Source organism: Myotis yumanensis, unplaced genomic scaffold (genome assembly GCF_028538775.1).
Source record: "Myotis yumanensis isolate MYYU_CA2020_CCGP unplaced genomic scaffold, mMyoYum1.0.hap1 SCAF_2, whole genome shotgun sequence".
Lineage (NCBI taxonomy): Eukaryota > Metazoa > Chordata > Mammalia > Chiroptera > Vespertilionidae > Myotis > Myotis yumanensis.
The window spans coordinates 208,538,582-208,566,492 of NW_027223753.1; the positions used below are offsets into that span (position 1 = coordinate 208,538,582).

At 54.6% G+C, this 27,911-nt stretch overlaps 1 protein-coding gene across 1 annotated transcript; it reads left to right on the forward strand.

Moving 5' to 3' along the window:
* Positions 1 to 282: 282 nt before the first annotated feature.
* Positions 283 to 27,867, forward strand: ITGB2 (integrin subunit beta 2). Its single transcript, XM_070407066.1, has 17 exons — positions 283 to 507; positions 3,001 to 3,146; positions 14,317 to 14,377; positions 14,626 to 14,714; positions 15,231 to 15,411; positions 15,661 to 15,831; positions 16,519 to 16,760; positions 17,713 to 17,868; positions 19,491 to 19,586; positions 20,748 to 20,837; positions 21,718 to 21,858; positions 23,373 to 23,560; positions 23,672 to 23,916; positions 24,068 to 24,284; positions 24,639 to 24,868; positions 26,778 to 26,944; positions 27,150 to 27,867. Exons 1-17 carry the CDS (start codon positions 489 to 491, stop codon positions 27,210 to 27,212), a joined length of 2,502 nt encoding a protein of 833 aa, XP_070263167.1. The 5' UTR covers positions 283 to 488; the 3' UTR covers positions 27,213 to 27,867.
* The last annotated feature ends 44 nt before the right edge of the window (positions 27,868 to 27,911 follow it).

A 27,911-nucleotide genomic window follows, 5' to 3' on the forward strand; every position in this document is an offset into this window, starting at 1 on the left:
CATCTCTCCTCTCCTTTCTAAGTCACCTGGCTGCCCCCTGTGTCTACATGGCCCAGATTACACTCAGGGATCTACTGGATTACTTACCGCCTGTTTCTGTGGATCTGTAGGGTTAGAGTGAGATAGAACTATTTGGAGCTCTTACCACAGGCCACACTGTTTCCTGCTCTGCACCCCCACCCCCAGGGAGGGTGCCTGCCTGCCCTGCTCCCCCACAGCTGTTTCTGGCAGCTCCTCCCACCCTCTGCCTCTGCAAAGTGGCAAAGGGTGCAACAGTTGAACTCACATTGTAGGAGGAAGTTACTAGTGGGAAGAAACTTTTTTAAAAAAGCAACGATGGGGAGTTTCTGAGAAAGAGGAGGGTCGGGTGGCTGGGAGAATTTGCAGGCCAACTGGGAGGGAAGCTGGCACAGAGGCCCAAGAGTGAAGGTGTGAGAGGGAGGAGCTGAGAGCTGGGAAAGGGCTGCCAGCAGCCTCCCTTCACCTGAATGCCCTCGGTCACCCCAGGTGAGATTGCTTTCTGCCTTTTGGGGGATGGGGGAGGGGGCAGGGGGAGGGGAGAGCTGGAAGCCAGGCTCAACACCGGTTTTCCCAACTCACTCAGTCCACCAGCACCCACCAGCACAGCATTATGGGTTTCGGGGTCTGACTGTCTCCCACCTTCCTCCCAGCATTGACCGGTGCCAACCCCCCACTCCCCACCCCGGAGAATCTCAGTGAAGTGAGCCTGGGTCCCCTTGCTTCACAGTCTCCATTATGAAAATACTTCCGATCTTCCATCCATCACAAGGGAGCCCCCTTCCCAAGCTTTTGGGCTGGGCTGTGTGCCGTTGACACATGGCTGGGTGGGCAGTAGGACCGAGGTGCCAGGCCGGTATTCAGCAAGGAGATGAAAACAGCCTGCCTCTCTCGGAGCCGCCCTCCTGGCTGCCCCCTGCCCCCACCACACCTGGATTACTCTCCCGGGGACCCCTTCCATTCTGCCTGTATCAGACGCACTTGTCTCCTGACTGGGCCGTGATGTTCTGAGGGCTTGGGCTGTGCGGCCTCCGGGGATCCAGCTCAGTGTCGGCCAGGCTCAGGGCTTCCTCACTGATGCCTGGAGAAATACAGAGCGTGTTCTGGAAGACCTAAGTGACAGTGACAGCAAAGGGAATTTCTTGGCACTTGGCTGACTTGGGGGAAAAGGTTATTCCAGAATCCTGCCCCAACTCTCACCCGTCCCTGGCTTCCCTATGCAAGCCTTGTCCCTGAAATCTCTCCCCAGCCTGCGGTGTCTCTTTCAGCAGGTGCCTGATAAATAGCATTTCGTACACTTCCTTTTTCTTTTTAATTGTGATAAAATATGCATAAAGTAAATTTAACCCTTTAATCATCTTTAGCATTTTTAAGCGCACAATCAGTATTGTTAAGTATACTCACACTGCTGTGCAACCAATCTCTAGAACTTTTCCATCTTGCAAAACTAAACAACTTTATACCTCTTTTTAAAGTTCTTTTCCAGCCCGACTGGCGTGGCTCAGTGGTTGAGCGTTGACCTGTAAACCAGGTGGTCAGGGTTTGATTTCTGGTCAGGGCATATGCCAGGTAGCCGGCTCCATCCCCCGTAGGGGACGTGCAGGAGGCAGCCGATCAATGACTCTCTCATCATTGATGTTCCTATCTCTCTCTCCCTCTCCCTTCCTCTCTAAAATCAATAAAATATATAAAGTTCTTTTTTAAATTTACTACAGAAAATTTCACACATATATAAGAGTTGACAGAATAGTTTAATATGCCCGAATGCCCCCAACATCTGCTTTAATAATGATTAACTCATGGCCTATCTTGTTTCCTTTACACCCCTCCCCCACTGTCCCCCATCCCTCCCCACTCAATTATTTGGAAGCAAATAAAAAACGTCATATCATATCATCTGGGATATTTCAACACGTAACTCTAAAGCAGTGGTTCTCAACCTTCTGGCCCTTTAAATACAGTTCCTCATGTTGTGACCCAACCATAAAATTATTGTCGTTGCTACTTCATAACTGTAATGTTGCTACTGTTATGACTCGTAATGTAAATACCTGATATGCAGGATGGTCTTAGGCGACCCCTGTCAAAGGGTCGGTCGACTGCCAAAGGGGTCGCGACCCACAGGTTGAGAACCACTGCAAAGGATGGGGACGCTTTTATATAATCACAAAACCTTTGTTACGCCTGAAAATCTATGGGACCTTCACCAGGTCTTTCTCCCTCTCCCCTCTAGCAGTCCCCTCACCCTGTGAAATTTCCTTGCTATCTTTGATGTCCTGTGACAGCCTCAGGATAAACCTAGTAACAAGACCGTCTCCCTCCCTCCCTAGGGCCTGCAGAGACTCTTAATCTGGGTCCTCTCTTAGCTCTGGCTCTTTTGTTGTTGTCTGAGCATCTCCTCCTCTCTGTTCACTCTTCCTTCCCCTGGACTCCCGTGGTCACGTGGACTTTGGGCATCCACAGACAGAGGGACGTGCCTTCCTCTTCCCATCTCCTGTGCCCCTCAGCTGATCTCTCATCCTGCTCTCTGATTCGCTCTCCAGCCTTTGTCCTGTTCTTTGACTTGTGTAAACCTTTTTTATTTCCATAAACAAGTTCTTTTTCCCAACACCCCTGTTTGCTTCTTCAATGATGGAGGCACTCTCCTCGCTGGGTGCTCGGTCGCAGGCCAGGCCCCCTCTCCTAGGCACTCCCTCTGCGGTTCCCTGTTCCCTGGAGGGCACAGGGAGACCTCCTCTGTATGTGGCTGAGTCCCTCCGTGCCACCAGGGGCCCCTCTTCCCAGTAATCGCACCTCCTTTCCTTCTCTCTGCTTCTCACCACGACTTGCACAATGAATGGCACATCCCATCATTTGGCTTGTAAGCGTGTTCCTCTGACATCCCCCCTTGGGAGCCCGTGTAGAGCAGCGGGGCTGGGTTTCATGGGCCACATGTGGTGCAATCGCCCACATGTAACTACTTCCTCCCTATTGCTGCTGTAGAAGAGGAAGCCTTGTGCCTTCAACATCCAAGTCTTGGCTGGCCAGGGTCCTCCCAGACGTGCCACAAAACCAGCCTGGTCAAGAGCGGGCAGAGGCCCCTGCCAGCCCACCGGATGCCCTGCCACATCTCCAGGACATCGAGCGGGGTGAGTGAACAGACGTGTCCAGGGTGGTCTTTCTAATGCTGGTCTTTCTGTGGCTCTTCCCTGGAGAGTGGCCATAGCCTTTCCCAGGGGAAGCAGCTCCAGGGGGTCCAGCCCTGGAGGGGCCCTGGCAGCCTTGCTCCCTCTTGCCTTCCCTGGGATCATCCACCCCAGGCCTCCTGTCACTGAGATCCAGTGAGGGGTGCGGTGCCCACCGTAGGCAGAGCTAGCAGATGCTGGGAACATCTGTGACTGAAGAGAACGGGACCCAGCATGGAGAGAGGACCGGCACAGCCCCAGTCCTCGGCATCTGGGTCTAGGGTCTTCCAACAGCCACAGACACTTGCTGAGCCCCCAAATGAGGGCTGTGAGGCTGGCAGAGCCAGAAGGAGGTGGGGGCAGGGAAGATTCCCCCCCCGCCCCCCCGCCCCCACCCCGCGCCTGCCCCGGCTGGTGGGTGCAGCACTGGGCAAGGCTGGGCTGTGTGGGAGGGGAGTGGGGCCTCACCAGCTGTGTCTTCCTCTTCCTGCCTGAGTCAGTCCCCCTCCTCTCCTCGCGCCTCCACGCTGCCTGGGCTGGTCTGTGCCCCGCAGAGTCTGTGTGTGTGTCTGAATGTGAGTGTGTGATGTTTGGTGTGTGTATATGAGGGGGAATGTGAATTTGTGGTGTGTGTATGAGTGTAGGTACATGTGAAGGAGTGAGTGTGTGTGTGTGGTGTGAGTATGTGTGTCTAAATGTGGATGTATGGGGATATGGGGTATGGGGGAGCGTGTATTATGAGTGTGTATGTGTGTGTAAATATGTGTGAGGTGTGTTTGTGTGCGTGGTGCATTTTCTAGGTGGTGGGTCTGTCACTTCTCTTGGATTCTCGAAGTTTCACAAGCTCAGGACTGAGGATGTGAAAGTGCTGGGTGACAGTGAGTTTTAGGGAGACAGGCATTAGGTGTGTGATGCCTAAACCAGTCTCCTGGAGGGGCAGTTACTACCTGGAGATTTCGTGGGGGAAGAAGGGGCCACCCAGTGCCTTGCTGAAGTTCTGCAGAAGAGGCGGCCGCTGTCCAGGGGATGGGAGGGGCTCGCCTGCACCCAGGGAGAGTGTGACATGAGCAGGCCGCTTGGCCTCCCACCTGTGAAATGGGAGGGCTAGGCTGGGCCAGCCTGTAGTTTAAATTCCAACTGACTCTATGATCAAAGGTCGCTTCTGAGCAGGTGTGAGGGACACGTGGACAAGAGGCTGATGTGTCCAGGCTGCGGGGGTCCTTGACAGGTTGGTGGTTTCTATTCACTTCCATTATTGGCTGGTGGGTGTCTTGGTGACATGGTGCAGGGAGGAGAGGCCTGGTAGGCACAGCCAGGTCCTGGAGCTCCCAGTCTGTGACCTGGGCAGGACTTCCTGTTTTGGCCCAGGGCTCCCTCCTCTGAAAGCTAAAGGTGTCTGGGCCACTCACCCTCCCCAGCGGCCAGGTAGCAAGGCCCAGGGGAGTTAGGGAGCAGGCAGACCCCAGCTCCCAGGTCTGAGAAGGGTGTCATGTGGGCTCCTCTCAGCTCTGGGGGAGCTGTGATGCCACAGCCCACAGCTCTGATTAGGGGGGGAGAGAAGGGGGCTCAGAAGTGCCCTCGTAGCCTCCAGGAAACCACAGTGCAGTTGGCTTCCCTCAGCTCCGAGGTTGTTAAAAACACCTCTAGCAAGTTTTTCTAAAACTGGACATATATCTTGGGATCTGCAGCAGCCAGGGTTCTCTAGAGAAACAGCACCAATAGGACGAGAGCATGTGTGTGTGTGTGTGTGTGTGCATGTGTGTGTGTGTGCATGTGTGTGTACGTGCATGTGTGTGTGTGTGTGCATGTGTGTGTGTGTGTGTGTGTGTATGTGCAGAGAGAGATTTTTATTTTTATTTTTAGGAATTGGCTCAATGCAGTTGAGAGACCTAGCAAGTCAAAACTCTACAGGGCAGGTCAGAAACCTAAGAAACGTTGATGTTGCAACTCAAGTTGGAAAGCCTTCTGCAGGCAAAATTCCCTCTTCCTCCAGAGACCTCGAGGTCTTCGTTTCTCTTTAACAAGGGAGGAAACTGAGGCTGGGAGGGCTGAGATGGCCTGTCCATAGTCACTCAGCTGCTGAGTGTAGGTTTGAGAGTGTCAACCCTGGGGTCTGGCTGGTGTGGCTTTGTAGCTTGGAGAAGGGACTGACCCTTTTGATCCGCTGTGTGGAATGGGGAGCAGGCACAGTTTATCCCCTGGTAGATGCAGTCCAGGGTGCAACGCTCCCAGGTGACCCTCTCTCCGGAAGCTTCCAGTGCAGTGGAGTCATACTACATTGCCCGAGTGTAGCCAACAGGGTGGTGCTGTGGGCAATGCCCAGTCTTGTTCCTGTGAGGTCCACAGTCCTGAGTGGCTATCTGGGCAAGAACCACTGCCCATTGGCAGAAGCTCCCCTGCAGACTGGCCGTGTCTGCTGTGCTCCCCATCCCTGCATGCCAGGCCTCCCAAGCCACCGCCCTTCACCCAGGAGGTGTCACAGAGCGAGTCACACCTCTTTCCCTTTGGCAGGAGATGTGGGGTTGGGGTGTGATTCGGGTCTTTTGGATGCTCAGATCCAGCCACTCTGAGATGCAGTGTCCTCTGTGCCCATGTAGCCTGACTCCACTGTCCTGGAAGCTTCCGGACAGAGTGTCACCTGGGAGCATTGCACCCTGGGCTGCAGCTAGAAGTAGTCTTGTTATCGGTGGAAGTGGGGTTCTTGGGGTGCTGCGAGGAAAAGAATTTCCTGAGGCCCCCACGAGAGGATGGGGTTTTGCGGAAAGCTTTTTTTGATGACGTAAAATTAAGGGGATTCCCCTCCAAGGTCCCATCTCTGTTTGTCTCGCTATGGAAATGTTGTCTTCAGCGGGGCCAGAATTAAGGGCTCAGCCCAGAGTTCCTGTTCCATATGAAAACACAGTCCAATCCAGCATCTGGCTAGCTCAGCTTGTGTTCCCAGCTGCAATCCATTGCATGGCCAGGGGCCTTGGAGTTACTTACGGCCACATGGCGATGAAAAAGAAACAGGTGAGCACTCTAGTGAGTGTGGATCAGGGAGCAAAAGAGCAAGAACAAGAGCAAGCAGGAGAGAGGGAACTCTTTGGGGATTTTAACTTTCCAAGATTTCATGCACTTCTGATGGGGCCCACCCGCTAGCCACTCCATTGTTCCCCAGGCTAGACTGGCAGGCACGTACTCCCCCTGCTCCACCATGACTTCTACTGTGCATGTGCCCATCTCCCCTTCCCCCCTAAAATCCAGTACGGGATGGGGGAGGGCAGGGGCGTTAATCTCTTGGAGGACAATGCTGTGTGAGGCTGTCGCTTCCTGGTGAAGCTTCCCAGGTGACCATGCCCACAGTCTCACTTCCCTTTACTTTCTTTCCTGAATTGATATTAACTAGCTAATTACGAGGATAACAGTCTGAAGGGTTTTGTGGCTGAGGAGCTAAGGCAGGGTCTAAGGCAGTGGTTCTCAACCTTGGCTACACATTAGAGTCACCTGGGAATCTTTTTAAAATCCTGATTTCTGGGCCTCATCCTCTGGAAATTCTGTTTCTTTGTTATGGGGTGGGGCCACAACATTAGTAACAAAGACAGAATTTCCGGAGGATGAGGCCCAGAAATCAGGATTTGAAAAAGATTCCCAGCCAAAACCGGTTTGGCTCAGTGGATAGAGCATCGGCCTGCGGACTGAAAGGTCCCAGGTTCGATTCCGGTCAAGGGCATGTACCTGGGTTGCGGGCACATCCCCAGTGGGAGATGTGCAGGAGGCAGCTGATTGATGTTTCTCTCTCATCGATGTTTCTAACTCTCTATCTCTCTCCCTTCCTCTCTGTAAAAAAATCAATAAAATATATTTAAAAAAAATAAAAAAAATATAAAAGATTCCCAGGTGATTGTAATGTGCAGCCAAGGTTGAGAACCACTGATCTAAGGCCAGCCTCATTGACATCAAGACCTCACCAAGCCAGGGCTCCTGCCTGGGAGGAGCCGTGGGACAGCAGGCTACTCTGGTGCCTCTGCGAGCATTGGGCCTCCTGGGAGAACCCCACTGGGCCACCTGGGAGAACCCCGAGCAGGGGCCCGGGTTCTCTCCCAGTGCCTCTGGGGCTGGAGCACTCGCAGAGTCAGCCCACGGGAGCAGCATTTTAGACCGTATGGATGCCGCTGTGCTTCAGCTTTGGAGTGCAGAGGCCTCCGAGAGTGATGGACATTCGGTGGGAGTGTGGGGATGGGATGTGTTGAGGTCTCAGCAGAGGGCAGAATTCCAGAATCTGGGAGGCAGTGTTGGAGAAGAGACCAGCCAGCGTTTGTTCAGAGAATGAATGAGTGAGCAAGCGAGTGAGTGAGTGAATGAACCATCTACAAGCCTGTGTTCCAGCAGGGAGGGCCGGACGTCAGCGTCTCAGTTCTTCCCACCACCAGGGAGTAACCGTCCTCAGAAGTGTTGGCAGTAGGAACAGAAACTTCAGGACAATTTCCTCCCCCACCATAGTTTGGATTTTCTCAGAAGAATGGATATTTCTTAAACCGTTATAAATGCTGACCGTAGAAAGTTTGGAAAATACGAGCAGACATAATGAAGAAAATGGAAAATACTTCTAATTGCACCACCCAGAGAGAGAAACCTGGGCAGGGCTTGCGAACTTACTTTTGCTGGTTTCCCACAGTCAGTTCTTACCGTGAAAACCGAGTCATTCACACGTTCTAATTGCTGCACCGGTTCTGCTGGGTGAGTGTCAGAAATGTTCAACACATTTGCCATTTGATAGCGAGACAAGAAATCTCATTACCTGACCACTAAGCAGGGTGACTTTCAACCAGTTACTGACCAGGTGCCTTTTCTTGAGGAACTATGGAGTATTGGCCTTTTTGTCATTAGAGAGGAAGATTACCACTCATTTTGTTGTTGTTAAGTCTTACCCGAGGATATTACTTCCATTGCTTTTTAGAGAGAGTGGAAAGGAGGGAAGGAGAAAGGGAGGAAGCGAGAGAGAGAGAGAGAGAGAGAAATGAGAAAGAAACACTGATCGGTTACCTTCCTCACGTATCCTGATCAGGGGTTGAACCCACAACCTAGGTATGTGCCTTGACCAAGAATCAAGCCCACAACCTTTTGGTGTACGGATGACACTCCAACCAATGGAGCCACCAGGTCAGGGCACCATTCACCTTTTGCATTAGATAGTAATTAAATATTTTCATCCATTCAAATTTTTAATGTACCCATTTGTTGTTTTAGAGTCATCTATCTTCTTGACCTTTTTTCCCTTAAGTTTTAAGCTTAGGCTTCCTTATGGTAAAATACACATTCATTTATTTCTTCTATCACTTTATTTCCTGAAACGGACTTAACATGCCTGTGTTGAGAGGGGCGTGTTCTTGACAGTCGCCTGGCTCTGGGTGTGTGGTGCTCGGTGAGCAGGGTGCCTGGGGGCTGGTGTGTTCCTGCTCAGTGCCTGCAGACGCTCCCTCTGAACCCTGCGGGGCCACACACCTTCACCAGGATCTCCCAGAGGCCATTCTCAAAGCTTCTTAGTGCGTTTAGCGCCCAGTAAACGACACTACCCCCCTCAACCCCCCCACCCCTGTGGGCCTGACTCTCCCTTTCAAAGTTCCTCGGCTGCCACCAGACATGTTCCCCTTCCAGGTGACCCACTTTATTGCTTTTCCCCAGGAAATGGGTTTCAGTGTGACTCTCAGTTTTTGCCTTTGTGTTTGTTTTCTGATTCACCCATTTCCATCCTTGTCTGTGTGCTTCCTGCCTCCGTTCCATAGCTCTGCTGCTCTTTCACTTCTGGATCGTCTGGCCCTAGAAGTGAATTTTCCTTCCTTCGTGTTCACAATTAGGGCACCTAGGGCATCGGCTTCACGTCCCCAAGGGGCGCAGAGGGCATCACTGCCCTGCAGAGGATGTTTGTGTCACCTCCTTGTCTACAGTATCTACTGGTATAGATATGTTTGATTTCCTCTTTAAGACAGCGATTTTCAGCCGGTGTATTTCGGCACACTTGCAAGAAAAAACTTGCAACACCTGACTGTTTAGTCAGGAGCTCTGACCTCATTCCCTTAGATTGTCAAATTTAAAAATAACAACAGCCAACACAACAATAGCCACCTGGTGTGACTGAGTCAAAATTATACCTTTTTTTTTTTTCTGTCAGATCAGCAAAAATATATATATATTGGTAAGCCACAGAATGTTAGTAATTAGTTTATGTGTGCCATGAGATTAAAAAAAAAAAGGTAAAAGGTGAGAAATTGCTGACTTAAGAGATAATCAGCAGCATTTTAAAATTTCTAATTAATGTGTGTTAGGGAGGGGGGGTCTTGTTTTATTCCATTAGGTCAGAAACTGTGTTCCTTCAAATGCCTGCTCTCCTACATCACCAATGGTGAAATTAATAGCTGTGACAATGTCCCTGCAACTTGGACGATGTCTTCGTGGGGCTGGAGTTTGGGAGGACTGTAGACTGCGTCCTCCTCCATCCTGTGCCCTTTTTGTCCCTGGATCAGTCTGGACCTCTGTAATCCAGGGTGGTGTGTCCCTGCCCCCGCTGGAGGTGAGCCCTGTCCAGTTGCCGGAAGCCGGTCCATCCTTGCTGCTTGACACAGTCACTGCAGGAAAGAAACATCTGCACAGCATATGTTTCAAGGGACCTGGCATATATAGCATACTGTTCTTAATATGTTTGCTCCCCTTAGGGCCATGTGTTTTAACCAAGGTCACCTCTCCGAGAAAGGTTGTTCCCCCAGGTGGGGATTTTTCCCTGAGGTTAGGGAGGGGATACAACCCCTTAATTAAGTGCCAGGCGGGTAGTTAAGCTACATAATCTTTACTCCCTGGAATGGAGATAATAAACGCCCTAACCTTTGTAATAGAAATTGACAGGATTAAAATCGGCTGGTATAAATATGGATGTAACAAGACAATAAACATCAGATCCTCATCAGATCCTAACCAGAGCTTGGCTGGAGTTCCAAACCAGAACTTTGGCTGGAGATCCTGGCTAGAGGTCCTGACTAGGCTGCTGACCAACTGAAGGTTGTCTTCGTGTCATTCCTTCTTCGCCGACTCCGTCCACACCTTTGGGGACCCCTGGACCTGCTGGGGTTGGACTCCAGCATCCAGTCTCCCTTATGTTTATACTAGAGGCCCGGTGCACAAAATTTATGCACTTGGACAGGGGAGGGGGGTGTCCCTCAGCCTGGCCTGTGCCCTCTCACAGTCTGGGAGCCCTCGGGGGGATGTCTGACTGCCAGCTTAGGCCTGCTCCCCGTGGTCGGACATCCTTAGCACTGCTGTGGAGGCTGGAGAGGCTCCCGCCACTGCCGCTGTGCTCACCAGCTATGAGCCCGCCTCAGGGCTTCTGGCTGAGTGGCGCTCCCCCTGGTGGTCTGTGCACGTCATAGCAACTGGTCATTCCACTGTTCGGTTGATTTGCATATTAGCCTTTTATTATATAGGATAAAGCAGATAAAACAGATCCCATGCTGACACTCTGTCTTTGATGTTAAAAGGCTGAGGCCTCTTTAAAACCCATTGCAAACGTTTGCTTTTCTTCTCCATAAAACAACCCTGACCTATCCACCTGGGCGAAGAGGGGCCCCTGCCTTCTCTTCCTTCTCACTCTCCTCCCCAGAGCGTCATCTCTGCTCACAGCTCCCTGTCACTTGGTTTGTGGTCTCTTGTCAGCTAGCACTCAGGAGGGCTTATTCTCTGACCCCAGCAGTCAAGGGCAAGCTCTCAGGGCAAGTGCTAACAGTCAGTGTGGCTGTGGCACCCCGAGTGGCCTCATCTGAGGGTTCGTACTTTGGCAGAGCCTCCATCTTTGACGGGAAGCCTGAACCGACACCAGCTTCTCATCCTGACTCAAACGCGGTGCTTCCCCCTGCTTCTTGCCCAAAGTTGTATTTCTCTTCTAATGTTCCCTTTTTCGTCTGTCATTTACCAAATATGGATATTTTTTCAAGTGAGTGAGTATGATTTGGAAGGAGTGTGTGTTCCTTCTGATGCTCCTTCTGCATCTCAGAAGCCAACTGGCACTTTGTTTGTGGGGAGAGAGGACCCCCTGTAGCTGCATTCATGGGGTGTGGAAGGGAGGGCACTGGGCCCGGGCTCTGGGGAAGCTGGCTGGTACAGAGGACTTGGGGACACCATCTCCTACAGTTTCCCTCGATTGTGCCATCTCTCTCCTGGTGGGCAGGGTCCAGGTCCTCACTGGCCGGTGGGGCCTGGGGTTTCTCAAAACGCCTAACTTAGGGTTTTGCACCTTGAATCTTGGTGAGGGGTGCTTTCTGGATCCAGAGAGATTGCGGCCTGGCTGGTGGGAGGGCACTCAGGCCTCTGGCAGAAGAAGGGTGGCAAGGGGCTGCCCATCAGAGAACCACCTCTGGCATGAGCTCTACAGGCCTAGGCTCAGGTGGCCTGGCTGGAGCCTGTGCCCTGCTCCCCCCTGGCCCTGCCCTCTCTCCTTGGCTCAGCCTGGGCCTCCCACTCACCTGCTCATTCTCCCGCCGGCTGTCTTTGCGAGTCCAGGGCCCTTGGGTGCCAGGTGCCGAGGCCGCTCTACACATGATCACTATCCAAGCCTGTCCTCTCCAGTCACACAGAGGAAACTGAGGCAGAGTGAGCTGCTGAGGCAGGCCTGCCACCCAGTCTGGGGCACTACGCCTGCTGAGGCAGCCTCAGAACAACGCCCGGAGCAGGGCTTGGTCTCTGTGTGTCCACAACCCGGATTCAGGCAAGGCCCTGGCCTCTGAGGTCTGGTTCTGGCTGCCATGCACAGCCAGTGTGGGCCTGCGCCCTGAGGTCCCATGAGGAGAGTCCTGCCTGGCCCAGCTTGCCCACCGCTGAGAGGAAGGCTGACTCCTGCCTCCTTCCCTCCATCTGCCCTCTGAGCGCCCAGAGCCACCATGTGCCAGGTGTCCTGCCCCCACTCGCCTGTGGGTTGGGGTGAGGCATCCGCAGTGGCCGTCCCTGTGCTGCAGGAAATTAGAAGTAACACTGGGGAGAGGGCAGCCCCCCTACCAACCCCTGCCTGGCTTCCTGTGGTCAAGGTCAGGACCTTGTGGCCTGTGGGCCCTGCCCTAACCAAGGTGCACTCCCCTCACTGTGGGAGGAAGTGCACTGAGCGAAACCGTGCCCAGGTCCTGCTGCTGCTCGGACCTCAGTTTCCCTGTGTGAGGACCTGGGGAGTATACAAGCTGGTTGTGGTGAATATTTGGAGGTTCAGGTCTGTGGCCTCAGGAGGGAGGGCAGAGCTGCATTTGCAGGTCCTGCCCCAGACCTGGGGGGATCCGTTCACCTCGCCAGACCACAGCATGGATGGGACGCTTGGGGAGGGGACTCACTGTCCTCTGCTTGGGGCTGCCTCAGGCTCAGGGTGGGGTGCTATCCTGGGGTCGACTGGACCTTGCACCCCGGGGCAGTGCAGTCAGCTGAGGGTTCAGTGGGCACACTCAGGCACCAGTCCAGCCGCCAAACTTTGGGGTGCCCAGATGGAGAGCTGAGACCAGCCTTGGCCTGAGCCCCAGGGCCCATGATTGGGAGTCCACAAATGGGGGGCCCAGAGTGAACCGAAACCGCTTCTCAGGCTGGCCGCTGCTGTGGCCCAGGAAGCCAGAGAAGCAGGAGTTCTGCTTTCAACCCGTTCTGGAAGAATCAAGGGTTCTGCTTTGACATTTCTGGGTCCTGGTGGGGAGCCTCAAAAAGACAGGAACTTGGGCAGGGTGGGAGAGGAGTGGGGAGGGCAGGATCCACTCACAGGGTGCACCCCGAGACCTACAGCAGGGACCACATGCTCTCAGAGCCCTACAGGCCACGGCAGGAGCCACGCAGGCCCTAGAACAGATAGGTGGGCTCTGGGTTGGGCCTCTGCCAGCCTGGGTAGACCCACACCGACTGGGGGTTCTGAGGCCTCCCTGGAGGCCCACCACCACCTGGAGGCAGGGTGTTGGCAGCAGGGCACCCCAGGAACCTCAGAGACCCACCCCGGGGAGAGCATCTGGCATTTGCATTACCTCCAGGGTGAGCTGTGTTGATGTTTGCTTCTGATAAAGAGCGGCTCCTTCCTGCCTGCCACCTCCTGGCTGCCGGCTTCTCAGCACCTTCTCCGCTTCCTTGGTGTCAGATAAAAGGTCACAGTCAGCTGAAGGGTTCTCAGACCTGGAGGCCACCCACCCAGGAAGCCCAGTCTCCCTCCCTGGTGTTCTGAAGGGTCATTTCTGCTTTGTGCCCAGGCTGGGTCTGCAGCCCCCACGATGTTCCTTTTCTGGCCCCTGCCCGGTGGGCGGTGGGTGAGAACCAGAACAGAACTAGAAGGCCAGGCCTCCGACTCCGCAGCCACTTGGTGCCTCTGGGAGCATCAGCAGTGACCACTGCATGAGCCACTTTCCTCGATGCCCTGTTCGCGCCTCCCCCTGGCACTGGATTTGTAAAGACGGCAGGTGTACATCAAGGAAAGCAAAATAATGGCCAGCTACAGCTCGTGCCTTGGACAGGCGGGCCGCAGCTCTGCATAGCCCTCCCTCGCTCCTCAGTGCAGGAGCGCCCCAGGTGCAGAGCACCTTCTCTGCTGCCGCCACCTGCCCGAGGCTGGGCCTCCCGAGTCTCTGCTCCGAGCTCAGTGCTCAGTTCACTGAGGACTCAGGGAAAACAAAGGGCCCCACGGCCCTGACCCAGGGTGTGTGGCACCAAGTGTGTGTGTGGTAGGTATGCATTTGTTTGTGATGTGTGTGGTGTGTGCACACATGTATGCATGTGTGTGGAATATGGCTCATGTGTGTTCTCTGTGTGAACATGCATATGATGATGTGATGGGTATGGGGGTTTGTACATGCACGTGTGCACCTATGTGCACTTGTGTGGTGTAGGTGGACAAGTACAAGTGGACCCATGTGTGCTACTGGCGTGAGGCCCCCTCTCTGCTCATCCTTGGAGGCCCGGCAGGTCAGGGGTCTGATAGCTGCCTTGCAGGGCAGTCACGAAGACAGGCCTGTGCTGGCCTCACCCAGATGCCAAATGCTTCCAGCAGCAGGGACAGGGCCTCCTGGCTCTGCATCTCCAGGCTCGTGCGGGAGGGCTCCGTGGGTGGTCAGCCCCAGACTCTGGGTGTGAGGACCTGTCCCTGAGACCCGTCCCTCCACAGGAAATGCTGCGTCAGCACGCCCTGCTGCTCACCCTGTGGGCTCTGCTCCTCCTCGGGCCTGGTGAGTTCTGTGGGGCATTCCTCGTCAGGAATGATGGGTCCTGCCCGCCAAGCCTCCAGGAGTCCCTCGCTGGATCCTGGCAGACACACCCCCCTGGTTGATCCCATCCTTCCTGGTGCTTCTGCTACCCCTCCTTCTCCTTCCACACCCTGCTAGCGGGCTTGGTCATTTGTCCACCCCGTCCATGGTAGCAGCCCCTTGTGCCAACCGGCTTTGATGAGACAGCACCGGTCTCATCTCGCCCCCAGTCCTCTCCCAGGAGTGCAACAAGTACAAGGTCAACACCTGCCGGGACTGCATCGAGTCGGGGCCCGGCTGCGCCTGGTGCCTGAAGCCGGTAAGAGCTTCCTTCCTGGCCAGTCCTTCCACCTCCCGGGCTGGACCCCCTTTCTCTGCCTCTTAAACTACGGGTGCCCAGGACCATCCCAGGCCCTTTCCTAGCGGGACAAGAGCAGAACCTCTGTGAACAGGTCTCAGGGTGGCTGACTGACAGAGAGACAGACAGACAGGCCCGACCCCTGTCCTAGGGCATCTTGGAGGCTAACCAGAGAGGCAGGCTGTGCTAGGTCAGGACAGGCCCCGTGTGGGCTGCTGCTGGAGGCAGTGGCTGACTGACTGCCCCCACACTCTGATGTGGTCTGGGAGCCTCACGGAGAAGCTATCAGAGATGGGTGTCTCCCCGGGGACTGTCCAGCTCCCCACCTCATCCCTGTATCATAAGGATGCTTGTCTTGAGTGCCAGAGCAAACGAGGAGGGTCAGCCTCTTCAAGTGACCCTGCAGGTCAGCCTCACACAACGCCCACAGCGTGGGCCCCCCCTATTTCTCCTCCTTCTTTGTGACTCCCCTCCCAGAACTTCTCCAGGCCAGGGGAGCCCGACTCCGTTCGCTGTGACACGAGGGTACAGCTGCTGTCTAAGGGCTGTGTAGCCGATGACATCATGGACCCCAGAAGCCTCGCTGAGACCACAGAGAACCAGCAGGGGGGCCAGAAGCAGCTGTTCCCACAGAGAGTGAAGCTCCACCTGAGACCGGGTAGGCTTGGTTCGGACTGGGGTTCTGTGGCTGGGGACCTGGGTGTCTTTCAGCCCTGTGTTCTGTGTTCTTTGTAAAAAGGAGGAAAAAATCACCTGGAAAACACCCTTCTATTCCCCTCTCAGAAGGCCAGGTACTCCTGGCCGAGTAAAGGTTCTGATAAGTCCCGCAGCCAACAGCCCGAGTAACCATTTACACCAGCTTTGCCCAAACCAACTTGCCCCTCACTCTCTCCCATCCGCACGGCAGGTCAGGAGGCTGTGTTCAATGTGACCTTCCGGCGCGCCAAGGGCTACCCCATCGACTTGTACTACCTGATGGACCTGTCCTACTCCATGCTTGATGACCTCATCAACGTCAAGAAGCTGGGGGGTGACCTCCTCCGGGCCCTCAACGAAATCACCGAGTCTGGCCGCATTGGTGAGGTCAACCCACTGAGTCCTGCCTAGAATCTCGGCTGGCCCTGCTGCCCACACACGTCCTGAGGGACAGGTGCTGGGGGCTTCATGCAGTGTCCCTGTTTGCATCCTCACCAAGGCCATACCAGGGGCTGGCTCTCCTGACACTGCCCGCCCTCCTCTCCCTCCGTCTCCTTTTGTTTGTTCTTCAATATATTTGAAAGACAATAGTCCTACAGTGCTAGTTATTAAAAAACTAAAGATCACAAACCTATATAGACTGCAGAGTAATCACAGCGTTAATGAAATAACCACACACACACACACACACACACACACACACAGCCCTGACCTCCGGGCCAAGGGGCCTCAGCGCTTGACAAGCAGGGATTCGTTTACAAAGTGCATGTGTGTGAGGGAAATGGAACATCTCACCCTCATCGCTGCCCCCTCCGGGCGGTTGTCTCCATATGTGGGGACACACACACACACTCACATACATACCTAATTACACACGTGCACACACTTGGACACACACACCCCATGGGCGATCTTACCTTCTCCCCCACTCTGTACCATGCAGGGAAACCGAGGCCCTCCCACCCTTATGCCCCCCTTCCACCCTTCCCTGCCCCATGGGTTTGTGGCCCTGCCTGCCCACCACCTGGTGCCACCTCTGCCTCCCACACTTACCCCTGCTGTCCCTCAGGCTTCGGGTCCTTTGTGGACAAGACAGTGCTTCCCTTTGTCAACACGCACCCCGAGAAACTCCGGAATCCGTGTCCCAACAAGGAGAAGGAGTGCCAGCCCCCGTTTGCCTTCAAGCATGTGCTGAAGCTCACGGACAACTCCAACCAGTTCCAGACAGAAGTCGGGAAGCAGCTGATCTCTGGGAACCTGGACGCCCCTGAGGGCGGGCTGGATGCCATGATGCAGGTCGCAGCCTGCCTGGTAAGGCCTGTCCCTGCCCCGTCCCTGGATCTCCCCGATGGGGACCTCAGTCCCACAGCCACAGGAGCCACCTTCACCTTGAGCACCTTAGGGCACCCTCCAGTCACCCAGAAATGTCACTATTAGTTGTGGTGTGGGGAACATCTTCTCAAGCCCAAATATAAGCAAAGGATCTTGTAAGACCACGGAGCAGTCAGATCCTGGCGGTTCCTGGAGCAGAATCACCCCCAACCTCCGCCCCTCGGGAAATAAGGGGCGTCCTCTGAGGTCCTACCATGTCCTGTGGCTTAGGCGGCCATGTCTGGCCTGTCCCTCCCCCAGTGGCCTCCCCTGCCTCTGGCTGCCCGCTCGCCTGCGGAGCCCTGCCTCGTCGGCCCACTCACTGGATTTATGATGTAAATAGTACAATACCACCGGCCCCGTGTTTTCAACCACTCAGTCCCGATCCTTTGCAAACTGGCTTCCAATCCTCCAGCTTCTCTGCGGATTGTCCCTGCGTCGCAGGCACACACATCGTTTGCGTGTGATGTCCTGTGATGACACACTCGTGTGGCGAATGTGCCTGACTCATCTCCCGTTTCGATACACACTTCTACGAGTATTTTCTTTTCCTCTTTGGGAATAGTTCCTTCGGATTTAGGCTCAGGTCTGCACTGATTGGGCCTCAGAGGACTACGTGTTTTCATATAAACAGGCACTGCAGTCCCCTCAGTGTCTGTCCCACACATTCACTGGGCATTTGGGAACTTGTCATTGTAGAGATGTACCTCCAGCCCCAGGCACGGGAGCCTGGACCCGAGTTGAGAAGCTGGGCCCTGCCTGGGGTCCTGCCTCTGGGTCGTCCCATCTGGAAACCCCCCGGGGGGAGGGGGGCACAGCACTTTGTCAACTCTCCTCTGTGAGGGCCCCATGGAGGAAACCGAGGCAGGTAACCCCGCCTTCTCTTTCTCAGAAGGAAATTGGCTGGCGCAATGTCACGCGGCTGCTGGTGTTCGCCACGGACGATGGCTTCCACTTTGCAGGCGATGGGAAGCTGGGAGCCATCCTGACCCCCAACGATGGCCACTGCCACCTGGAGGACAGCATGTACAAAAGAAGCAACGAGTTTGTGAGTGCTTCTCCCCGGGGTCCTCGTTGGGAGGGGACATAGCACAAGGGACTGCAGAGGAAACACTGGGCCGAAAGGGGAAGTCCAGGGGTGTGTATAGATCTATCCAGGGAGACCGGAGACCAAGGTCACTCCAGGCCAGCTGAGAGAACACGTCTGGAGAGTCAGAGGAGTGGGAAAGGGAGGCGCATCTCGGGCATGAGCCACCACCTTTCACCTGGCCTGCTGTGAATGATGCGCCACACCCTGAAATCGTAAACTCTGCGAAGCACCTCTGAGATGGTACAACTCCACCCAGAGCCTATAGACTGCAGGAGAGGGTGTTGGTGGGTAGATTTCAGGGGTCCACAACTTGGACAGGAAAGAGACACCACCTGAGGTTCTGGTGAACCTCTGCCTGAAACTGAGACTGTCTCTCATTTATGAAAATAAGATGCCCCGTGCTGGGGGTGGTGGGTGAGGTTTTGCCCCTGATAGAAGTCAGAGGGATTCCTAGCAGCCCACAAGCACAGAGACTCCAAAATTATGTTCACTATCGTCTCTACGTTGCACATCGGGGAGTGGTGACTGGCCGTTAGGTTTCTTCTTTAGGGCACTGATCAAAAGCATGCCACATGTTTAACATTTTCATGTCAACGATGGTTGTCAGTGCCAATTCCATGCCAACGGGAATCACCACGTGCAAACAGCTCAATTATGAAAAAGCATGACTGTGAGGTTGTCCAGGAGGGCCCCTCAGCCTTGGTGTTGCAGCTTGGCCCCCTCGGGCTAGACAGCTCTGCTCTGCTCCAGTCCACAGTGGTCCAGTCTGCTGAGTGGCTCCGCGCTGCTCAAGTGTTAGCAGCACGACACAGAGAAACACAGTCTTTGGTGGAAAGGGAAATGCCTCTGAACCAGGCTAGAGGGGAGCTGACTTATATAGAGAGAAGTCCCTGCCCCTGATCATTGATTGGTTCCTTCTCAGGCAAATGAGGATTCCAAATCCTCACAGTTTGATTGGTCCAAAAAGCACTATCCTGATTGGTCAGAATGGAGCCACTCTGATTGGTCAGGGAAGATGCTGATGGGGATCTAGCCATGTAGCGCCAATTGGACCTGGAAAGTCTCAGTCCAACTAGTTGAAACACAATTCCAGGAGCTTCTTTATGAGGACTGCCTCCGCTGGCAGGAGCGCAGTGCCGGCAGGAGGGGGTCAGTGGGGGAAAAAGAGGATCATCTGTAATATTTTCAATAATAAAGATGAATTTTTTTTTTTTTTTAAAAGAGGCAGGCAGTTTAGTACAGGTTTCTCCCTGAAGTGTGTCATGCATGACAGGCCCCTGTTCAGTAATGGCTTCTAGGTTCTGTTTTTAAATTTGAGCCCAGTTACACTAAGAGCCCTTCTTGCAAGTTGTCGTTGGGCTCAGTGTCAACATTCTTAACTGTGTTTTGATATAACTGGTTTCCCTCTGAATCCTGCTATTTTATGCATTTGTCAATATCATTCGGAAGAGCTCCATGGACAGCACGTGGACGGGCTCGGCCTCTGGGCCCCGCGCAGTCACCTCTGCTGCGTGGTGTGGGTGGTTGGCCTGGGCTGCTTGCCTGGCCTTGGGCTACCTGACTGGGTGTCTCCTCTTCAGGACTACCCGTCCGTGGGCCAGCTGGCACACAAACTGGCTGAAAACAACATCCAGCCCATCTTTGCTGTAACCAAGAAAATGGTGAAAACCTATGAAGTAAGTGGCCTTGAGGTCTTGAGCAATAGGGCAGGATACAGCCATTTCAGCGTTGCCACAGGCTGAGTTCTGCTTCTGCGTGCGGGGCGGGCGTCTGGGGCAGGAGGCCACGCGGGGCCGTGGGTTTAGGAGCATGAACACTGTGTGGTTAGGGAGTTCGAGGCCTCTTTCTGCCACATGATATTTCCATGTGGATGAAAGAGGATGGTTTCCCTTGAAATTTAGCGTATCTGTGGCGTACATCTTGGCATTGGTTCTGACATTTTCATTTTGCTTCAACATAGCAAGTGTTGTGGATTAGTCCCACTTTCTCAAACCACGGCAGAGACCCACAGCTGGGGGGGGGGGGGGGGAGTGGGTGGTGGAGGCTGGAGGGGGTGGGTGGCCAGGCTGAACAGCCCTCGTGAGCTCCACGGAGGTGACTGAACTCCACTCTGGTGAGTCACAGCAGGCCTTTGAGGCAGGAAATGGACCCAACCATCAATTCTGTAAGAGAAAATGTTGGAGCAATCATCCATGAGTGATGGTGAGACCCTTGAACCAGGCTAAGGCGAGTATGTGGGAGGAAGTGGCCAAAGGTTCCCTGGAGGCTGGCCTCAGGTCTGCCTGCATTATAGGTGCTCGGGCCTGCTAACCCACGGACATAGCTGAACCAGCTGACCCTGGCCTGCTAGAGCAGATTACCACATTATTCCTAACACGATCATTATTAAAATTGAATTACATCAACTCATTGAAATACTCCAAACTTCCCCCTATCCCCTGCTTTGGCATATTTCCAATAACCTATGCCCTGATTGTTTCTGCCGGTCTTATCTGCGTGGTGGGAACACTGTCTAAGCCACATCTCTCCACAGCTCGATGTTCAGTGATATCGGTAGTGTGAAATCCACCCAGGTGGGGTATTTACACCAAGGAAATTGGCAAATGCTACAACTCAGGGTTTTTCCCCCTGAGAACCTGATGTTAACAATTTACCAGCACACCACTGACCATGCACTGTCTTAACTGAAGACTGTAAGAAATCGGGTGGAGTGGGGGATAGTTTGAATCATCTGACAGGCAAGAAGGAACCCTCTGGGGTGTTGCCAAGCAGTAGATGTGAGGTTTCCATGGCCCCAGAGTTCCACCTGTGACCCACCTGGTCTTCTTGCCTTGTAGAAGCTCACTGAGATTATCCCCAAATCGGCGGTTGGGGAGCTGTCAGAAGACTCCAGCAATGTGGTCCAGCTCATTAAGGATGCCTACAATGTGAGTCCCTGGGTGCTTTGCTGGGGGCCAGACACTCAGCACAGATGCCACCCCCCTGCAGGTCAATAAAATGGTGGTCTGGACAGGAGTGCATTGCAGGCAACACCCTTGGGCCTTGTGAACAAACTGACCTTGGGCTTCCCACAGGGCAGCTGTGTCCTATCGTGTTGATGGCGTGGTATGGGTCACATCTGACCCTCCTCACCAGTGCCTTCCCTGAAACATGGACCCCAGGTTCATGGCCAAAAGTCCTGATGGCCTCACCGAGCCAAGCTCACGGGAGCACCCGATAAACACTGAAGCCATTGACTTTAGTTAGAGCCCCATCGAGGAGGTTCTGATGGCTCCTTGTATGCTCTTGGAGCCCTGTACCCCCAAATCGGGCCCTCCTGCACCCCAGCCACTGCCTGTGGATGTTCCCATATTTTCTGAAATGATGCTCACTCACCATCTTTCTGCCCCCCACCCCCCACTCTGTCTTTCTTTTTCTCTATTTCTCCCCCTCTTTTTTTGTCTCTCTGACTGTCTTTCTGTCTCATTCTCTCTGTCTCTCTCCCATGTACTTAGTTTTCCACTCCTACCTGTGCGGGGCACTGGGGATTCAGTGGTGGGTGGGATGGCCAAGCCCCTATTCTCATGGGGTTGTGGTCAGTCTCCATGTTGGTCCTCTCATTGGCCTGTCTTGAGGGCAGGGCCGTGGTGTTGGTAACCCCAACACTTGCTGCACCGACACAGGACCAAGCACCTACCCAGCTCTCAGTGTGCCTGTGGGCGAAGGGAGAGGGATGCGAAATGGGAAGGTGTGCAAAAGCCATCGCCTGGAAAGGCCTGGGGATAGCAGAACGGTCCTCCTTAATCAGCAGCCACTCTTTGCCCACAGAAACTCTCCTCCAGAGTCTTTCTGGATCATAACAACCTCCCCGACACCCTAAGAGTCACCTACGACTCCTTCTGCAGCAACGGAGTTTCGCAAATGAACCAGCCTAGAGGGGACTGTGACGGCGTCCAGATCAACGTTCCGGTGAGGTTCCATCCCAACATTCCCCCAGGGACAGCTAGAAGGAAGTGCACCCAGGTAAAACGGAAGGGCTTAGGAACAAGTCAGGGGCAGGAGCCCAAGGTCCACCAGAGGTCCAGTTCCCTTCCTTTAAAATCCCCGCAGAGGCGAAATGGTGTAAGTTTATATCTTACCTGTTCAGGGGGAGCAGGTGGGGCACTTAGCACCGTCCTTGGCAGGAGCATCCTCGTTATCAACACTGAAGACTTCCCTAGTGTAGCCGTAATGACCGCGAGGTCTGCAGCGCCCCCTGGGAGCAGACGCTGGAACAGCGTGTCCCCTCAGAGAAGGGCATTCCTTTCACATACTACGCGTCTGGGTTGGTTTTCCTGATTTATGGTTTTGTTTGTTTGCTGAAAACATTAAAGCATGGGCCAAGCAGATGAATAGAAATAAGCACTGGCTTATTTCCCTCCTCGTATTTTAAATTTATTATGACCACAGCAATTAAATTTTTCTTTCACTGGCTGTGAGCTAATATTTAGCAAAATAGTTGCTTGTATTACATTTTACAACATGACATGAGGATTTCTTCAAACGTTACTTACTAAATGTTACCTGTGAATTTTTACCAAAATATTTCCTTCTTGCCCTACGTGATCCACACGGGAATTTACTCAATCCTGTGGTTGGCTGCTTGCTTCTTTTACACACATTTTTCTTGACATTTCTGCTTTTTGTTAATGTACCGTCTGGAAATTCATTAAAATTGATTTGGGGGTGCCTTTGCTCTCTTTTTAAAAATATATTTTTATTGATTTCAGAGAGGAATAGAGAAGGAGAGAAAGACAGAAACACCAATGATGAGAGAGAGTCATTGATTGGCTGCCTCCTGAATGCATGGAGCCCACAACGGGGGCATGTGCCCTGACCGGGAATCAAATCCGTGACCTTTGGGTTCATGGTCAACAATCAACCACTGAACCACGGCTGGGCAGGGGGTGCCTTGCTCTCGACAAGCTGGCACTCCCTGAAGCTCGGTGCTGGTGACCACTTCAAGTGTGCGTGTGGCTGGTGGGGACTGTGCTCTGTCCCACTCCGTCCTCCCAGGCATGATCTTGACCCTTTATTCAAGGTCAGAACACAATTCTGCACTCAGAATTTAGGACCTCCTGTGGGATTCGGGCACCTTAGCATGCTGGACTTAGGGACAAAGTATATGTTCTCTACAAAGTCATTTTAAAATCCTTTGGAATGCTTGTGCGATAGAAAGTATCCTAAGAACCATCCCCCCGGCCCAGGTCCCAGCCAGAGACGGGGTCAGTGGGTCAGGGAGCCCCATGCGCCTGCTACCGCCCTGCTCCAGTATCTCACCGTTTTCTTATCTCTAGTCCCAAGTTCCAGAGAAACCCCTAGCGATCAGCGTTCTCCCCTTGCCCCAACCTCCACCGACTCCCTCTCGGGACCCTGAGGCCTACATCCTTCATGTCTGGAAGCCGGGTCCTGACCTCTCCTGCGCCCTGTTGTTCCCCACACAGGTCACCTTCCAGGTGAAGGTCACGGCCACAGAGTGTGTCCAGGAGCAATCATTTGTCATTCGGGCGCTGGGCTTCACAGACACGGTGACCGTGAGCATACTTCCCCAGTGCGAGTGCGAGTGCAAGGACCGGGTGCAGGACCGCAGCGTCTGTGGTGGCAAGGGCTCCGTGGAGTGTGGCATCTGCAAGTGAGCCCCCCCCCGCCCCCACCACCCACCCCGACCCTCTGGGGCAGGAGCCACACACAGCAGCAGAGGGCACCGGGGGAGGAGCCCTGAGCGGTGTCCCTCCTGTTCCAGGTGCGATCCTGGCTACATGGGGAAGAACTGTGAGTGCCAGACTCAGGGCCGGAGCAGCCAGGACCTGGAAGGAAGCTGCCGGAAAGACAACAGCTCCATCATTTGCTCGGGGCTGGGGGACTGCATCTGCGGGCAGTGCGTGTGCCACACGAGCGACGTGCCCAACAAGAAGATCTTTGGGCAGTACTGCGAGTGTGACAACATGAACTGCGAGCGCTACGATGGCAAAATCTGCGGGGGCCTCGGTGAGTTATCTGTGGTGGTGCTGGGGACAGAGGGACAGACAGACCCCAGGAGCAGGTCCCGGGTTTGGGCCCTGGTGAGTGGAAGGCCAGCTGGGGGGGTGGGGCTGGCACCGGGCGGGGGTGACTCTGCGGTGACCCCGCTGTCTCCCAGATCGTGGGGAATGCCGCTGCGGCAAGTGCCTCTGCAAAACGGGCTTCGAGGGCTCGGCCTGCCAGTGCCAACAGTCCACAGACGGCTGCCGAAAGGGGAGGTCCGTGTGCAGTGGCCGTGGCCAGTGCCTCTGCAACGTGTGCCAGTGCGACAAGAACTACCTGCTGCCCTTTTGTGAGGAGTGCCCGAGCTGCCCGTCGCCCTGCAGCGAACACATGTAAGTGCTGCCTCCACCGGACCGGGGCAGGTGCCAGCCCCAGCAGAAACCCACCGCCCGGCTGAGGCCCCGGGGGGAGGTGGGGGCCTTCTGCACGCCTGCTGCTGTCCTTCAGCTCCGGGTCGCTGCCCATCTTGGACCCCATCTGTCAGGCTTCCAGGTCCCAGGGGCTCTGCCCACCTCCCTCCCCAGAGCACCACCTCCTCCCCCAGCCACACAGGCACCAGTGTCAGCCCCACAGCACCCAGGACCAGCCCCACCTGCCACCCCGGTGCCCAGACTCTGGCACTCTCTCATGCTTCACACCATCCCACTCCCGGTTGCACACGTGCTCACACAGTGGCTCTCCCACAGCTTCTGTGCCGAGTGCCAGAAATTCAACAAGGGTCCCTACATGAAGAACTGCACTGAGGCATGTCAGAAAGTGATAGAGTCGAGAGAGACCCCTCATCCGGGTCGGTCCAATAACCCCAAGCTCACCCGGAAGTGCAAGGAGCGGGACTCAGAGGGCTGCTGGCTGACCTACACCCTGTGGCAGTTGGAGGGGAGGAACACATATGAAATGCTCGTGGACGAGATACGAGGTGAGGCCCTGCCAGGTGGGACAAGGGGGCCGGAACTCTGGCTGCTGCGCAGAGCCCTCTCCTTGTGGGAAGGCCGACTGGCGGGGTCAGGAGGGCGGCCCGGACTGTGGTCCGCCTGCCCCAGACCCTCTCCCAGTCTCTGACCTCACCTCCTGGTGCATGACGGGCAGTGGGTGGATTGTGCCCTTGGCTCAAGGGGACAGGACGCCGCTGGAGGGAATTCAGGACCCAAGCTGGTGGTCACCCACGGACACTGACCCGGTCCTGGAGCCCTGTCCAGGGACAGCTATGTGGCCTGAGGTGGACAATCTGCATGCTCAGAGCTCAGCCCTGGAGTGGGGGTCCAGGGGCCCTGAGGGACCAGGTGCTGCATTTCCTAAGCGCTGCTCACTGTCCACTTGCTCAGCTCGGGGTCAGTACCAGGCCCCAAAATGGTGAAGGACATGGAAACACCAACCCTGTCATCACGGGTTGCATGTGCAATGGGTTTGGACCCCCTCCACCAACAACTCAGAACACTAGCGCCATGATGGGGAGGGAGGGGGGCCTCCGGCTGGGGACCCAAGGTGCAAAGGCCACGTCAGCGGATGCTTCCTGAGGTCAGAGGTTAACAGGTCTCTCCGAGGAGGACACATTGCAGCTCAGAGCAGAGGATGAGAGCATCCAGACATGGGGGACAGAGGGTGTGCCGTCAGAGGCCTGGCATTCGAGGGCCCTGGGAGCCCTGGGAGGCCTTCGGGTCTCTTTTCAAACATAGTCGGAAGCCCTTAGCAGAATTTCAGGAGCGTGAGGGACACGCCTGAACCGTGTTTTCAAAAACCAGACGCAGACCCGTCGGGGAGGAGGGGCGGGGCGAGTGAACATAGGACTTCGAGGAGCCGGGTGGACACAGACCTGGATGGGCTGCTTGAGGTCCAGTGGCTAAATGTGAAGATGGATGGGGTGGGTTGGGCTGGGTCCTGGAGTATTGAGAACAGAGGAGGGACCTGCCCATAGATGGAACATGGGGACCTCATCAGGAGAAATAAGGGGCAGGGGCAGGATCCACAGGCCATGACAGGTGGTGGGGGGTGGGTTACGTTAATTTCCAGGAGGTACATGGGGTGACAATGACAAAGCATATGTGGGATGCTGGGACTTACGGTAAACAGTCCCATGGGATGGTTTAAGGTAGCAGTTCTCAACCTGTGGGTCACGACCCCTTTGGGGGTCAAACAACCCTTTCACAGGGGTCACCTAAATACATCCTGCATATCAGATATTTACATTATGATTCATAACAGTAGCAACATTACAGTTATGAAGTATCAACTAAAATAATTTTATGGTTGGGGGTCACCACAACATGAGGAACTGTATTAAAGGGTCGTGGCATTAGGAAGGTTGAGAACCACTGGTTTAAGGGCTTTAGACAAGCAGCATGGGGAGCCCACAAACTCTCAGCACCCCCACCCTGTTCCCTCTCAAAGAGGCTGAGGGGACACAGAGCTGGGATGCCCGACCGCTCTCACGACTGCACATGGGCCAGCAGTGCAGCGGCCCTTGCAAGACTGAGACCTGCTCTCGGCTCCCTTCCCTACAATGAGCCCTCCTGTGGCCTCGAGAGCACAGCCTGTTCACAACCTGTGTCCCATCCATGCTCTGCCCTGGTTGGCTGGTAACCTGGGCCCTCTTTCTCTGTAAACAAGAGTCCTCACAGTTGCATTTGGAACTGCATGGCCTGGTCTTGTCCCCAGCCTTGCCTTGACCCGGAGTGGGTCAGGTTGTTCGCTCAACTACCGGTGGCTGCAAGCTCTGTCCACCTGAGCACTGTGTGGTGACCTGGGGGGCGGGGGAGGGGACACGCACGAGGCCTGGTAGCTGGAGAGGGCCTGACACACGGTGTGCATGTGCTTCCTCCTCACCTTAGAGTGTCCAAAAGGTCCCAACGTAGGCGCCATCGTGGGTGGCACCTTGGCAGGAGTCGTGCTGATTGGCGTCCTCCTGCTGGTCATCTGGAAAGCCCTGACCCACCTGACTGACCTCAGGGAGTACAAGCGCTTTGAGAAGGAGAAGCTCAAGTCTCAGTGGAACAACGTGAGTGGCCATCCCCGGGGGCCCGAGGCGGCTGGTCCCGCGTAGAGGGTCTGGCCCTCCGGCCCCTATGTAACCCCCTCACGTGGCTACCGCCTGTCCCCCATCCTCAGAGCTGCTGAGTGCAAGCCCTGCCAATGGGAAGGTCACCCCGATCTAAGCTCTTCCCTTCCCTGCGCTCACAAGTCTCATTTGCTTTTCTCACCAGGATAACCCCCTTTTCAAGAGTGCCACCACGACAGTCATGAACCCCAAGTTTGCTGAGAGTTAGGGGCACTGGAGAAGATAAGGTCGTCTGAGCCGACCTGATGGAATCACCCTCAGACCACGTCTCCTCCATCAGGCTGACTGACCGTGATCCTGCTCCATGGACGTGGCGTTGGCCCATGCACCCAAGGGTCATGGGTTCGGTTTCTGATCACAGGCACACACCTTGCTTGCAGGTTTCCCAGCCCCGGGGGGGGCCCATGCAGGAGGCAACCAATTGATGTCTCTCTCTCTCTCTCACATCAATGTTTCTCTCTCTCTCTCTCTCTCTCTCTCTTTCTCTCTCTCTCTCTCTCTCTTTCTCCCCCTCCTCCCTCCCTTCCATTCTCCCTGGAAATCGTTGGAAAAAATATCCTCAGGTGAGGATTAAAAAAAAAAAGACAGATATGACAGGGTGATTATGTGGACTCCTCAGGAGACACAGTTCCCCCTTCTGACGGGTACGGCTTCTGATAGAGACTTGCAAAAGGGATCGCTGGAGTCTTTATGAGGTTCGATCCATGTTTTCCTGTGTAAAAATGAGGATGGTGGTCTGATGAAAGGCGGTAAAAATATATTTATAGTTGCACTTATCAGGGTATAAAATCACACCCATTGATCCCACTGTTCCCCAATCATGTGTATAGAAAACATTAATAAACTTTCCTAGACTCTTTCCATGGGAGCTTGCTCTGCAGGCTATGTCCTCTCTCCCCCACCCCAC